Below are 14,886 nucleotides of genomic sequence, written 5' to 3'. Positions count from 1 at the left end.
AGTAAGGTATGAGAGTTAAGGGGCTAAAACATGGCTGGGAAGGGGGGAAAGGAGGACACTACTGTGGGAGGGTGTTGCAGAAAACACTGCCGTGGTAGGGGAGTGAAGGGGGGCAGAGGATGAGACTGATGTGGAGGGTTAAGGGGGACAGAGGACACTCTTGTGGGGGGGAGGAGACAGAGAACTCTGCTGTGGGTGAGTAGTGAAAGGGACTAGAGGATGACACCAGTAAGGGGGGGAGGAGCAATGAGTGCAGACACTATTGTTGGAGGAGGGGAGCGTTGATGTAAATAGGGGATGAGGATGATGCTATAAATAACGGGGGGAGGGTAATGTAAAGGAGGAACTGTGGAAGACACTGATAGTGGTGGTGTGAAGGAAGGCAGAGGACATTACTGTGGGTGGGTGGGGATTGGTGGTATAATGCAGAGGACACTACTACCAATAATGTACCTGTTGCAGAAAAGAAAAATCTGTCCCTTTAATCTAGGGTAGGCCTTCTATCAGCCTCTGATTTCTTCTATAGAAAACTTCTTAATGACTTCCTGGTATACATCCTGTAGTAGAAAGAGGAAATACTTCAGGAGTTGACCTCTTTAACCCCTTCACGCAGATATGCAGCCTCTCGGCGGCTGGGCCTTGATGCAGAGCAGTCACATATTTGCGCATCGTTTGTAAACAAACATGTGCTGAGAGCACTTGCTCCCAGCACATGTATCGGTGTCCCACGGAAAGGTCCAGATCTCTTCTTTCAATCAGGAACTTTTCCAATCATGTGGCTGCCGTGACCACCAATCACGGCGCTCACATGACCCTAAACCCCGCCCGGCCTCAAACTCCTTAAAGGGCTGGGAGGCACCAGTGCAAAACACATACCCTGCACATGTCCTCCCCCTCCAGGAGATTGCTCCTGCCCAATTATGAACTTAAATGCAGTACTTCTGCAATGCATTCATTGTCAGTGAGCGCCATTCTTCCTGAATACATAGACAGTGTCTTGCTCTGCTGTTTGATTGTTTTGTTCTTCACCCTGCATAGTGTGAACACTGGAGCAGGACAAGTTATTGAGCAATCCCATAACACACTGAAAACAGAAGTGTGTCCCATGAATTCTGTAAAACTCACCATGCAGTCCGATTGTACAAACTCCTTTAGATCTACCATCAACGATGTATTACAAGGCCCTAGTTGGGTGGATAGGCGTGTTATCTTATTATATAGTTTTGGTAAATCTAATGGAGATTGTACAACTGGCTGTCTCCCCCCACTCCATTCCAAGTATTTGCATAAAGCTGGTCATATTATATACAATTTCCTTTAGATTTACCAAAACTATGGTACAGGAGGACCCACTTGAACAATCCTTTCAATTTATATCAAATCAGGCAGGCCTCTGCCCTACATAGTTGATGGTAGATTTAAAGGAGTTTGTACAATCAGATCATACAATGTATGGCCACCTTAACCACTTGATAACTGTGCTATAGCTGAATTACCAGATACAACGTGGTTGTCCAGTTCTGGGAGGGCGACATATTACATCCTTCCAGAATGCACCCCCCGTGGCTATGATTGCTGTATTCTACAGACACAGCTGATCACATGACAAGGTAAAAGGCCAAGGACAGCAGCCTTTTACCATGTGATCAGCTGTGTCCAATGACACAGCTGATCACAAAGTAAATACAGTTGCAGGTTATCGGCAGCACTTTCCTCACTCTGTCACAGCCTGAGGAAAGTACTGCCGATAACCGGCAAGTGTCACAGAGGACATCTGCACTGATAATCAGGGCCCTGGTTATCAGTGCAGCCCCAAAAGTGCCCATCAGTGCCACGCAGCAGTGCTGTCAGTCAGTGCCTCCTTAACAATTCCCACCAGTGCCCATCAGTACTGCCTATCAGTGCAGCTTCATCAACGCACATCAGTGAAGAAGAAAATTTTATAACAGAAACAAAGAAAAACTTTTTTTTCTCAAATTTGCTCTTTTTTCGTTTATAGTCCAAAAAATAAAAAACCCAAGTGCGATTAAATACCACCAAAAGAAAGCTCGATTTGTGTGAAAAAAAAAATTCATATATGTACAGTGTTGCATGACTGCGCAATTCTCAAAGTGCAACAGCACTGAAAGCTGAAAAATGACCTGGGCAGGAAGGGGGTAAAAGTGCCCGGTAGGCAAGTGGGTAAAGGAAGAAGGAAAGTGGAAGAGGGAAAAAAAAAGTGGTAAAAAACACACCCTGATCTGTGATATAGTAAAGCAGTGTATGATGGGATATGAAGGTTTCTGGATGGTCACATACACCACAAGAAGTGATGGACTCTGAAAGCATTTTCAGTGCAGACTGAAGGTTGCCATTGACTAGGTGAGAGATAAGCACATTGGGATGGCCTGATAAGCAAAAGACATTAGAAAAGGCTTTTAATATGGAAAATGAAATTCTGTGAATTTAAGAAGAAAAAAAAAGTGAACTTAGCCTTTAAATTAAAGCAGAAATATATTCACCTTCACTCCAGCGATTCACAGATCAGTGTGCTTGCAAACAAGCATTGCATTTTGCAGAACAGAATAGGACTGGCCAGAGTGGGATTACTTTGATGCAGATGGGCAGGTTAAACGTGTATTGCAAAGTATGTGAACTAAAAATCCCAATTTTTTTTATCGCAAAGTTTGCGAGAGAGGGTGTGTTTCAGCGCACAGAGGGTTCATCCAGAATTTTTTTTAGTGTTAACATATGGTCACATCCCTTTAGCACTTGTTAGATTATATCCATGTAGAAGCTATTGGGTTCAGAGCATGGTATATCTTTATTCTCTTGAAAACAAGCAGGAAGAATACATAACTCAAGGTTTATTCTGACTTTAGTTTCTTTAGGCCAAGCTAGCTCAAACATAGTTTCCTTTGTACAATATTCTCAGTGTTACATAGTTGGTAAAGTTGAATAAACCAGTCCATCCTGTGCAGGTGTGTAGGTTAATACCCTGTACAGTGAAGGAAAAAGGTATTTGATCCCCTGATTTTGAATGTTTGCCCACTCACAAAGAAATGATCAGTCTAAAAATCGAATGGTAGGTGTATTGTAACACTGAGAGACAGAATAGCAACAACAAATTCAAAAGAAATGCATGTCTAACAAATGATGCACTGATTTGCATGTTCATGAGGGAAATAAGTATTTGATCCCCTATCATTCAGCAGGATTTCTGGCTACCAGGTGTCTTTCATACAGGTAACAAGCTGAGATTAGAAGCAGTCTCTTAAAGGGAGTGCTGCTAATCTCATTTTGTTACCTGTATAAAAGACACCTGTCCACAGGAGCAATCAAATAATCAGATTCCAAACTCTCCACCATGGCAAAGACCAAAGAGCTGTCCAAGGATGTCAGGGACAAGATTGTAGACCTACACAAGGCTGGACTGGGCTACCAAACTAACACCAAGCAGCTTGGTGAGAAGGTGACAACAGTTGGTGCAATCATTTGCAAATGGAAGAAACAAAATACCACTGTCAGTCTCCCTAGGTCTGGTGCACCATGCAAGATCTCACCTCGTGGAGTGTCAGTGATCATGAGAACAGTAAGGAATCATCCCAGAATTACACGTGAGGATCTTGTCAATGATCTCCAGGCAGCTGGGACCACAGTCACCAAGAAAACAATTGGAAACACACTACGCCAAGGATTGAAATCCTGCAGTGCCCGCAAGGTCCCTCTGCTCAAGAAAGCCCATGTCCAGGCCTGTCTGAAGTTTGCCACTGAACATCTGAATGATGCAGAGGACTGGTTGAAAGTATTGTGGTCAGATGAGAACAAAATCGAGCTCTTTGGAATCAACTCAACTCGCCGTGTTTGGAGGAATTCTGCCTATGACCCCAAGAACACCTTCCCAACTGTCAAACATGGTGGTGAAATCATTCTGCTTTGGGGGTGTTTTTCTGCTAAGGGGACAGGACAACTGCACCGCATCAAAGGGACAATGGACGGGGCAATGTACTGTCAAATCTTGGGTGAGAACCTTCTTCCCTCAGCCAGGGCATTGAAAATGGGTCGTGGATGGGTGTTCCAGCATGACAATGACCCAAAACACATGACCAAGGCAACAAAGGAGTGGCTCAAGAAGAAGCACATTAAGGTCCTAGAGTGGCCTAGCCAGTCTCCAGACCTTAATCCGATTGAAAATCTGTGGAGGGAGCTGAAAGTTCGAGTTGCCAAACGTCAGCCACCAAACCTTAATGACTTGGAGAGGATCTGCCAAGAGCAGTGGGCCAAAATCCCTCCTGAGATGTGTGCAAACCTGCTGGCCAACTACAGGAAACTTCTGACCTCTGTGATTGCCAACAAGGGATTTCCCACCAAGTACTAAGTCATGTTTTGTGAAGGGGATCAAATACTTATTTCCCTTATGAACATGCAAATCAGTGCATCATTTGTTAGACATGCATTTCTGCTGAATTTTTTGTTGCTATTGTTTCTCAGTGTTACAATACACCTACCATTCGATTTTTAGATTGATCATTTCTTTGTGAGTGGGCAAACATTCAAAATCAGCAGGGGATCAAATACTTATTTCCTTCACTGTATGTTGTGTTCATTAAGATGCCCATTCAATAGTCGTCTTTTAAATTATCAAGACGTCCTGCTGAATCCACCGAGTGTGGAAGGGAATTCCACATCCTTACTGCTCTGACAAAAAATAACCCCTTATGTGGTTTAAGGTTTAACTACTTCACCTCCAAATTCATTGAGTGGCCACATGTCTTCTGAAGGTCCCCAAGACTAAATAGTTTTCTCCCTATTCTAGAATCACCATTGAGGTATTTGTATATCGCAATCATATCTCTGCTTAAGCATGTCTTTTTCCAGGGAGAAAAAAGTGTAATGCTTGTAGTTGTCCTCCATTTCCAGCACCTCCTTCCTGAGAACTAGTGATCAAAACTCAAAATGCAGCCAGGCCAGAGTTTTGAAAAGTGCTAGAATTATATTCCTATCTCTTGAGTAGATACCCTTTTAAATATAATCTTAAATTTTTGCTTGCTGTAGCTTGGCATTGCATGTCATTGCCGAGCTTGTGATCTATAGGCCCCCCAGATCTTTTTCCATCCTGGATTCCCCCAGAGGTTCCCCCAGCAAGTAACTTATGTTGTGGATGCATGTGCTAGTAAACTATGTAGCATCAACGGAGTTCCAACAGAGGGGTAGATCATTCATTTAGCAGTGTGCACACTGGAGCAGAAGTTGTTCAGCAATCACATAACAGCAAAGCTGTGGTGAAGTAAATTTCTACTAGATTTGTAGTTCAAACTGAGAACATGAAATCTGTGCTGAACTCTTGCCCCTGCTCAAAGACTTTTTTTTTTTTTAATATGCAAAAATTCAACTAACCTATAAAAGGTCAAGGTTGTGTGACCCCTCAGTCCATCTCCCACTTCTCAATGGTCAGGGAGAAGAAGTACTCAATGTCCTGATGCATGCACCCAGGGACTATATGTCCCAAAAAGCATTGCAACTTGTGCAGCAAGGGGCACAGAACTAGGATGTGTTTGAGTATGGTAGCGTGAATTGCTTATACAAAAATTTTCAGTCACTGGTTAAGCACAAACACAATGAACCTAGGTGAATTACTGTGCGCGAACTAGCAATGGCTATCAGGTACATCAATGTTGCCCCAGTAAGCTGGAGTACTTTATGAGCTGTACCAACCGAACAGCAGCCAGGCAAAGAAACCAGCAGTGAGATTCCAGCTTCAGGATGTTTTAAATTAAAGCCCTAGCAGACACATTTTCAAAGGATTCCTTCAGCCTTTAAAAGAAAAGAAAATAGAAGTCAATATAGCTTTAAAGCTGAACTCCAGGACACTGAATAAACTAACCTTGTGGTGGGGTTCCTCCCACACTGCAAGGGTTAAAATCTTATTTTGCCTAGGACACCAGTACAAAGCATTTTCTACTTATTTTATCCCTTCCTCCCACAGGCTCTCTTTCATGTGTCTGGTCCCCCCAAGCCTCTTCTCTTTAGTGACCATTCAGCAGTCAGAGCTGTGATGTCATCTGCATTATAAGGGAAGGTGCAAATAGTACCCCTAGGACCCAGAGCATCAGGGAGAAGAGGTGAGTGCAGACGGCCAGATGAGAGGGAGAAAAAGGTTTAGAGAGAAATGTTTTTCCTAGTACCTTGGGAAATAACCAGCATTTAACTCTTACAGTATAGAGGTAGCCCCACTGCAAGGATAATATTTTTTTTTCAGTTTCCCAGAGTTTAGCTCTAACTACAAAATGTGTAATTCATATGAGACAAAAGAAGACAAATCTATTTACTTAAAATAGAGTTTATTAATATTAGCATTTCATTTTAATATAAACATAATGCAAACCCAACTGAAATGTTACATTAGTTTAAGATATACCTGCAGTCAACCAATTTTCTTTTGGGAGTCCCTGTGAAAAAAGAAGCTGCAGTGCAGTGTGCCTCTAGTGTCCAAGTGACTGGAATTAAAAAAAACATAACAGCCATAACAGTTAGTTTCTGTTACACAGTTTATCTTTTTCAAACTGCCACAGATCTGACCCCGATTTTATTGCATTTTTGCTATTTTCGATCAAAACAGAAATGATAAAACACCAAGAAGTTGCACACTAAAAAGCTTAATTTCCTCTACTGATCTTTTAGAAGATCACCTTTTCAAGGAACTCTGTCACCCAACAATTGTATGTCTGAAGACTGTTAAAAAAAAGAAGCAGTGCTTTATTTAAAAAGCCAACCATATAAAACTGGCATGTGCTATTATGCAGAGACAGTGAAACCTTACATGCTTGGTACTGCAGAATATATTTAATGTGCAGTTTTAAATGTAACAGTTTTAAAGTTTCACATCTACATCATCAAGCCTAAACTGGCATATCAAATATGGGTTGCATAAATTAATCAAAAAGTACTTGAACAGAATTCACATTAGGTCACAGACTGTGGCTGTACACTTTTAGGTCTTGGTTAACTTACCACACAGGGTGATCAATGTATATACTGTTGCAGTGTACAATCAGGGCATTGCTGCACTCCCCCCATGTGTGCAGGAATCCAAAATAATTTATTAGGGTGCAATTAAATATGATTTCCTAAATAGAAAAAAAATATGTCCACTCACTTGGGATCTTGTGGTATTGTATATTCCGTGGCAGACAAAAATATATACAACTAATATCATGTTTTGGTTTTCCACTGCTCTTCCCATTAGTATTTACTTGTATGTACTTGGTCAAACAAACATGGCTGCGTCTATGTGAACTGAGAAAGGACGCAAACATAAGGCACTCAGATACTGCGATCAAGAAAGCCTCAAATTTGTATATTCTGAGCTCTTATATCAGAAACTGGAAGGAAACAAGAATAAAACCAGACTGGATTTGCTTATTTCAAACTTCTAATCTTGTATGGTTTGCATTTTTTTTTTAATAGTAAAAAAGTTCTCTTTTAAAGTGTTACTAAATCCAGGACCCTGCATTCACTATATCTGGTCTCCCACAGTACACACAACATGGAATGCAATGCAATTATTTTAGTAAATATAAACTGCTAAATACCTTTTCTCATCAGCAGTTAGAGCAGTCTTGTGACTTCAGCAGAGCACTGGTTAAAGCTTATAAGAGGAGTTTTCTTCCAGCTCTAGGAGGATGCAAAACCACTGACCTCTGTCTGGATAGTGCTGATTGGCCCTGTGCTGATCACATGCACTCACCCAAGAAAAAAAAAAACCTCTAACAATACACACTAAACTGAGCATGTGCATGTGGCTATGGGTTCAGTCTGTCTTATCAGGAGATAAGACATGGACATTTGAACAAGAAGAGGGGCAGAGAAGAACTGATCTAACTGCCTTTTTACATAATGCAGAGGATTAACCCCTTACGTTCCACAGTGTGTATATCAAGCATGTTCTACTGCATATACAGACTGATTTTACTGTTGTGGGCTTAGTAACACTTTATTTGACCATTAGGCAACATTCACACTTGTTTTACTGCAATGTTAAAAAAAAAAATTACTTGCTTGCTGGATCTTTGGTATGGTTTCCAGGACAGAATGAATTGTAATGAACATAAAATGTGCCTAAAACACACAGTATTACCATAAAAAAAACCCCAGAGGTATGAATTCAGAATCACTTCTGTAGCAAACACAGCTGTGTGGTAACTATATCAAGACTCAAAAGTGTATGAACAACAGTTCCTCAGATTTAAAAATTACTTCGGTGACAGGGTAGCTTTTGAGTTAAATTTCATAACCATAGATCTCAACTACAATGATCAAATACATTTCCTTAACACAAAAACATACATTCATTAAAACAGCTGCACCTTCTTGCATGTGGGTTATTGACTTCAAATTCTTTGATCACCATCCAAAGCAGTTTAAGCTTGCCCTATAACATGCTACGTGGAAGGTTTTGGATATTTGGTACAGTGGGATATGTATGAAGAAATGCTGGGGGGTAGGAGTTGAATAAACTTTTCCTTGGGATAATACATATTTAAAATTTATTTTTTTTGGGACTTTGCAAGCACTCCTACTAATGATTAGCTTTCAATTTTTTAAAATACTGGTTGTGTGGTAAGAAAAAAAACAAACATACATATCAGGAAGAACACAAATTATAGAAAATTATTTCAAGGTAAATAAGGCTTTGATATTTCTGAAAGTTTTAGGCTATGTGCAATAATGGGATGTTGAGTCAAAAACATAGTTGAAGATGAACTCCAGGATGTAAATAAAAATCACACATTAGTCTCAGGTCTCTAAATATAAAAGCTGCTATAAAGTTCTTAAAATACCTTACAGTTCCGCTGTTAACCATCTCTACAATTCATAAAAAACAGCTTTAGCTGGGTAACCATGGGAGGTATAATGCAGGGAAGACTAACATCCTCTTTCCTTCTACTTGTAGGACCTACAGTTCCCATGATGTCATGGGGATGTAATGAATGGGCACCAATCACAGGTGTAGAGGGGTATGAGAGACAAGGAGACTCCTGGCCTGTCAGTAAAATTGTGATGTCAGTGGAGGTGGACAGACCAGGAGTCTCCTGGCTTGTCAATCAATCGAGGCTGTTTCAGTGGGTGGTTCAGAACAGGAGTCTGAGGCTCCCAGATTGCGGACTGTAAATAGGGCTATAGGATGGAAGTGACAAGACTGGTGGGCCAAGGAGGAAAAGAGGGCATATCAGTCCCTGGCCCTATAAATAAATGTGAGGGAGACTAAGGCATATACATCAGGAAAGAAAATGAGCTTCACACACTCACTATATCTGTGCATGGAACAGAGAACTTATTTGTAAAAAGTAAGAAAGGACCAACATGCACATGCAAAGAAAAAAAAAAGTCTGCTTCGAGTTAAGCTTTAATGGAGTGTTGCTCAGGAGACTGTTAGTCACATTTTCAATACTATAAGTTATGGAGTGTAACATAAAACAAAAATATGGTTAGGGGAGAAAACAAAAACTATAAACAGAACTTTTAATAAATACACATGTTGCTGGATTGATCCTTTCACTGCATATTATCAGTACATACAAAAAGGCTTTAGAATAGAGACTGCTTGGAGAAAAGCCAAGCAAAAGAGCTTTGTTGAATTACACAAAATAACCTCCCCTGTATAAGTAGTTTAACAGTCGATGATGATCAGCTCAACGAACTAATTTATTTCTTGGCTTTATTATCAGGAGTTAGATTGTGTCCTTCTGGCATATCTGTAGTCCTGCCTGAATTTGGTATGGACCAACCATGATACATACTACTGATCATGAAGCTAAAGTAGGGTGTCATGTCTCAGTGTCTGAAATGATCACAGTAAGACTTCCACGTTTATACACAACAGAGGATATGCTGTATGGATTAGTTAAAGTACAACAGGGCTATTTGTATCTTCCATAGATATGAAAAAACTGCTTATGGTAAGTCAAATTTCAGTTCAAGAGAAGACAGCATTAAAAGGACCATTGAATAGCAGCAGGTAGTGCACAAAATACATCTTTACATCACTGAGAGATGAGCAAGTGGTGTAAAATTTTAAAAGTCCAAAGTTTATTTTGTTTTGCAGTGTCTTATAATGCATACTTTATGGGGGGAGCACCATTAGATACAGTAGTACAAGCCAGTTCCCATTAAAAAAAAAACAAAAAAAAATTACCAAACACATTCTTCTTTGGACAGTTACCATACTAACCAAACCATTCTGGTGGTTGTGCTGGTAGATTGCTGAAAGTTGAAACATTGCACAGAGAAATAGCCAGATTGATTACAAACACATCCTGAATCTTCCCAGCATAAAAAGGAAAAAATAAATAACTTTTTTCCCCTACGACTGAGCTTCTTTTTATTTGCTCATCTATGGCTTTGCATGGTTTAGAAAGATACATATTAAAACATCATGTACAACTGAAGCCAAAATTAATAGAAAATAAAAGAGGGCAATAGGACAAAAAATGACAATAAAAAAAAAAATAATACACAATTAGTGTTTTAGCGCCTAAACGTCAATCTATATAGTGTTAAAAAGTATCGGTCACAGCTATAGGCCTACACAGTAAGCATACAAATGTAGGTGGTTGAGGGATGTCCGAGAAAAGGATTTCACTTTTGATACACCATTTGTTATTCCATGTAAAGCAGCTGTGCCGCTCTTTACTAGAACCTCTTCTGTGTTCCCATGGTGTATGCTCCTTAGTTTTCAAAAAGGGCTTGAGCGTCCCTGGATTCAATTTCTCTTGCCCCCCCACAACCCTTGTGCTGGAAGACACTGCTGGCTCAATATAGTGTACAGAAGAGTGTGGGAAGCTTGGTGGTGCCTGCAGTTCATGTTGCACACCAATAGTGTTGTAGCTGTGCCTCATTCCTGTAGATCTTGCATCAAGAAATGATGGCATTAGAACGCCGAATTCCCACTAGGTTGTCAGCACTGATGGACCTCCTCATCGCAGCTTTAGATAGGTCTTTGTACTTATCTTCACACAGCCTGGAGATAGCCTAAGTAAAACAAATACAACACTCTTAGGGTGCACAGTTTAATAAATAGGTTTTTAATGAAAAACAGTCTGTGCAGTGATAGAAAAGCTATATTATAAAAAAAATTATTTTTGCAATTAACACAATAGGTACTGAATATCAATTTATACACAAAAAAAAAAAAAAAAAAAAGAAAAGCAAATCGAACCAGATTTTACCTCTAGTTTCTGTGCCCTTTCCTTACTGAGGGGTTCCAGAAGAAAACTAAGGTTGTTATCATCTGCTAGAGATCGCAGGTCAAAGTAGTATTTGGCATATACACTGGCAGGGACATTAATATTGAACTGCAGCAGCTCAAGGAAGTGTCTCTCCATTTCATTCCTAATATTAGAATTAAAACACACAAAGAGAATTGGCATAAAAATGCACGTTGTAACAAAAAAATATTTTGACTTCCCTACAAATTCTATATCTTGGAGTACAGTACAGAACACAGGAAATGTATTCATATGCCATGGGTTATAGTGTACCTTCAGGTGACTGGACACTGGCAAACCTTAAGAAGGACATGCACCCTGGGTGCCTCCCACCCACTCCATGCATTCTCAGTTTTGTAGTAAGCAATGAAGTGCAAACAAAGGAATGGAAGGGGGGTATCCTGTGCAGTATGCCAAGATATGGACATTAACAGAGGAGCCAAAATTCTTATCTTAATTGTATAGTACAAGACAGTGTTCATACAACATGGAATGCCCCAAGTAATGAATTAGAAAGGAGGGCAACAACAAGACAAACAGAACTGTGCTAACAGGCCCAATGAAGGTCATAAGATTCACTGCTAGAGAGCCGCCACGAGAGCTCTGCAGCCAAAAATATTGGACATCCACCTGGTAAAACTTTATGAACAGAAAAATAGGTAGCAGCCTTACACAACTGTGCTACAGCAGCTTGATGCTGAAATGCCCATTAAACTGCTAATGATCTGGTGGAATTGGCGCATAACAGCACAGAAGGAGATTTCTCTCTGAGAATGTAAGCTCTTGCAATCAGATTTTGTATCCACAGTGCAACGGTGGACTTTTCTCAGGACCTCACAAGGGACACCCTGTTTCCAAGATAAATAGGGAATCCATCTGTCTGATTTGAGCACCATCTTGAGGTATACTTTAGGGGCTCTGACTACGTTCAGACAATGTACACAGATTTTCTTTGGATGCAAAGGAGCAGAGTACAGGAATTGTGCTGCAGAGCCAGTATGACTGCTCTGAGCTCAAAGATGTTGATGGGAAAAGTGGCTTCCATCAATGCCTATTTTCTTTTGTTTGAGAATTCTTAAACAGAATTGGTGAAATTGTATTGCCTCAAAGACAATTACCATTAGGCCTAGAACATTCATGGAGAATCTCAGTGTGGGATGTCTCTCATCTCAGTTCATAAGTACAGTGGATATAAAAAGTCTACACACCCCTGTTAAAATGTCAGGTTTCAGTGCTGTAAAAAAATTAGGCAAAGATAAATCATTTCAGAACTTTTTCCACCTTTAATGAGACCTATAAACTGTACAATTCAATTGAAAAACAAACTGAAATCTTTTGGGGGAGGGGGAAGTAAACATTAAAAAAACTAAAATAATGCGGTTGCATAAGTGTGCACACCCTCTTATAACTGGGGATATAGCTGCGTTCAGAATTAAAGCAACAGTGAAGCATGGTGGTGGCAGCATCATGCTTTGGGGCTGTTCTTCAGCTAGAACTGGGGCCTTCGTCAAGGTCTATGTAATTATGAAGTTTCAAATACCAGTCAATATTGGCACAAAACCTTCAGGCTTCTGCTAGAAAGCTGAACATGAAAAGGAACTTCATCTTTCAGCATGACAAGGACCCAAAGCATACACCCAAATCAACAAAGGAATGGCTTCACCAGAAGATTAAAGTTTTGGAATGGCCCAGCCAGAGCCCAGACCTGAATCCGATCGAAAATCTGTGGGGTGATCTGAAGAGGGCTGTGCACAGAAGATGCCCTCGCAATCTGACAGATTTGGAGTGTTTTTGCAAGGAAGAGTGTGCAAATATTGCCAAGTCAAGATGTGCCATGCTGATAGACTCATACTCAAAAACACTGAGTGCTGTAATAAAATCAAAAGGTGCTTCAACAATGTATTAGTTAAAGGGTGTGTAGACTTATGCAACCATATTATTTTAGTTTTTTATTTTTACTTCCCTCCACCTAAAAGATTTCAGTTTGTTGTTTAACGGAGTTGTACAGTTTATAGGTCACATTAAAAGGTGGAAAACATTCGGAAATTATTTATCTTTGTCTCATATTTTTTACATCACAGAAACCTGACATTTTACCAGGTGTGTGTTGACCTTTTATAGCCACTGTATGTGGTCTTAAATAATTTTTCTGGGAGAAATATTTGCTTGGGATGTGTCAGGACCAGATCCAAGCATTCCAGGTCAAAGTAAGACTGCAGAGCCATACAAAGCAGTGTGCATGAGCTAACAGGGGAGAAAACTGTATAGTTTACATACAGTTCTCTCCCTCCGTCAGTAATTCTCTGTGATCACCAGCCGGGACCTGTTGATTGACAGCCGAGGCCGCGAATGGCGGTGCGGATAGGGTGTGTGCGCAAAATCGCGCAAAATCACACACACACACACACACACGTGATTTTACGTACCCCTGCCGCTCTATAGCAGTATGTCTGCTAAAGGACAGAGAGAAGGGGTTAAAAGGAGAAGAAGCTGAAATCCATGCAGTGCCTTAATTTACCCCTTCCAGCCGACAGTATGCATGATGCCTCACAGAATTGAAACTTTATCCGTGGGGCTGCATATAGGCGTATCTGTCTTTGTGCTTTCCATACAAATTACAGGGACCCAGGACTCCAGGTCCCTATAATTGACTATCACACTGATCAGTCACAGTACAGACTACCCACCCGTTTTATCTTTCTTTCTGAAAGAAGGGAGAGATCCATTGCATCTCTCTCTCCTTGCAGGGAGAAAGAAGTAAATAAACAAAAAGTGTGTGTGTAATAAAAAAAAAAAAAAGTAAAAACCTAAAAGAAAAATTAAAGAAAAAATAGCTAGATCAATGTTTGATCTAGGTCAGTGATAGGGTACAAGATCTGTTTTTTTTTGTAATTTGTATCAGTTAGTGTGTTTTAGATAGGATTAAAGAGAGAAAAAAATAAAAAAAATGTGCACCATTGTTTCTGCCCTGTACCATGGGTATGTACAATAATATGCACATATGTGGTATCGCACATGTCAAAGTTGCAAAATTGTGTTCAGGCATCAACATTTGTTTTACCCTTAGTCACTAAGGGGTTAGAGTTTCTCATCAGAAAAAATAATTGTGGAAAGTAGGGGAATATATTTCTGCACACAATAGACAACTATGGAAATATCCATAGGTTCCTAAAATATTTGCATGTACCTTTGTAAAGTATAGCAATAGATCTTTCACATAATTTAGCTGCAGAGTTAGGGAAAGGGAAATTTGTTAGTTTTGTAGACCCTGGTGTTATTTTGCACCACCATTATCATTCATGTATGTATTTTACTACTGATATGTAGTGATGTCTACTGATTTAGACATTGCCACCAGATTGTATACAGTGAATCGCAAGATCAATTTTAGCAATTCCTCTATTATTAATTAATAATGTGCAGTTGTAGAAGTAACATCATTTGTTCATTCATAATGTACACAAAGATGGGGTAGTAGTCTGCGGGGCTATTGTCTAGTAACACAAATTAAAAATAGGGTCATTCTACTGACTAATAAATGGCAAAAAAAAAAAAAAAACGACAACAGGTGTGTAATTGATGTAGCTTAGATTGCCAGTGGCTGTGGCGGTTTACTGATCCTAATATCTGACAAGTTTTG

At 40.0% G+C, this 14,886-nt stretch overlaps 1 protein-coding gene across 1 annotated transcript in view; it reads right to left on the bottom strand.

The window, feature by feature from the left end:
* Positions 1-6,303: 6,303 nt before the first annotated feature.
* Positions 6,304-14,886, bottom strand: part of CCNYL1 (cyclin Y like 1) — a 103,628-nt gene continuing 95,045 nt past the window's right edge. Inside the window, exons 9-10 of the mRNA XM_089671208.1 lie at positions 11,208-11,370; positions 6,304-11,010 (exon numbers count right to left, since the gene is read on the bottom strand). Of these exons, the coding sequence (XP_089527334.1) occupies positions 10,894-11,010; positions 11,208-11,370 (280 nt within the window). The 3' untranslated portion in view covers positions 6,304-10,893. The remainder of the gene's footprint in view (positions 11,011-11,207; positions 11,371-14,886) is intronic.

The sequence above is a fragment of the Staurois parvus genome, unplaced genomic scaffold (assembly GCF_062004578.1).
Source record: "Staurois parvus isolate SC_StPar_1 unplaced genomic scaffold, SC_StPar_1.0 ptg000011l, whole genome shotgun sequence".
Lineage (NCBI taxonomy): Eukaryota > Metazoa > Chordata > Amphibia > Anura > Ranidae > Staurois > Staurois parvus.
This window is presented reverse-complemented; position numbering and strand designations above follow the sequence as displayed.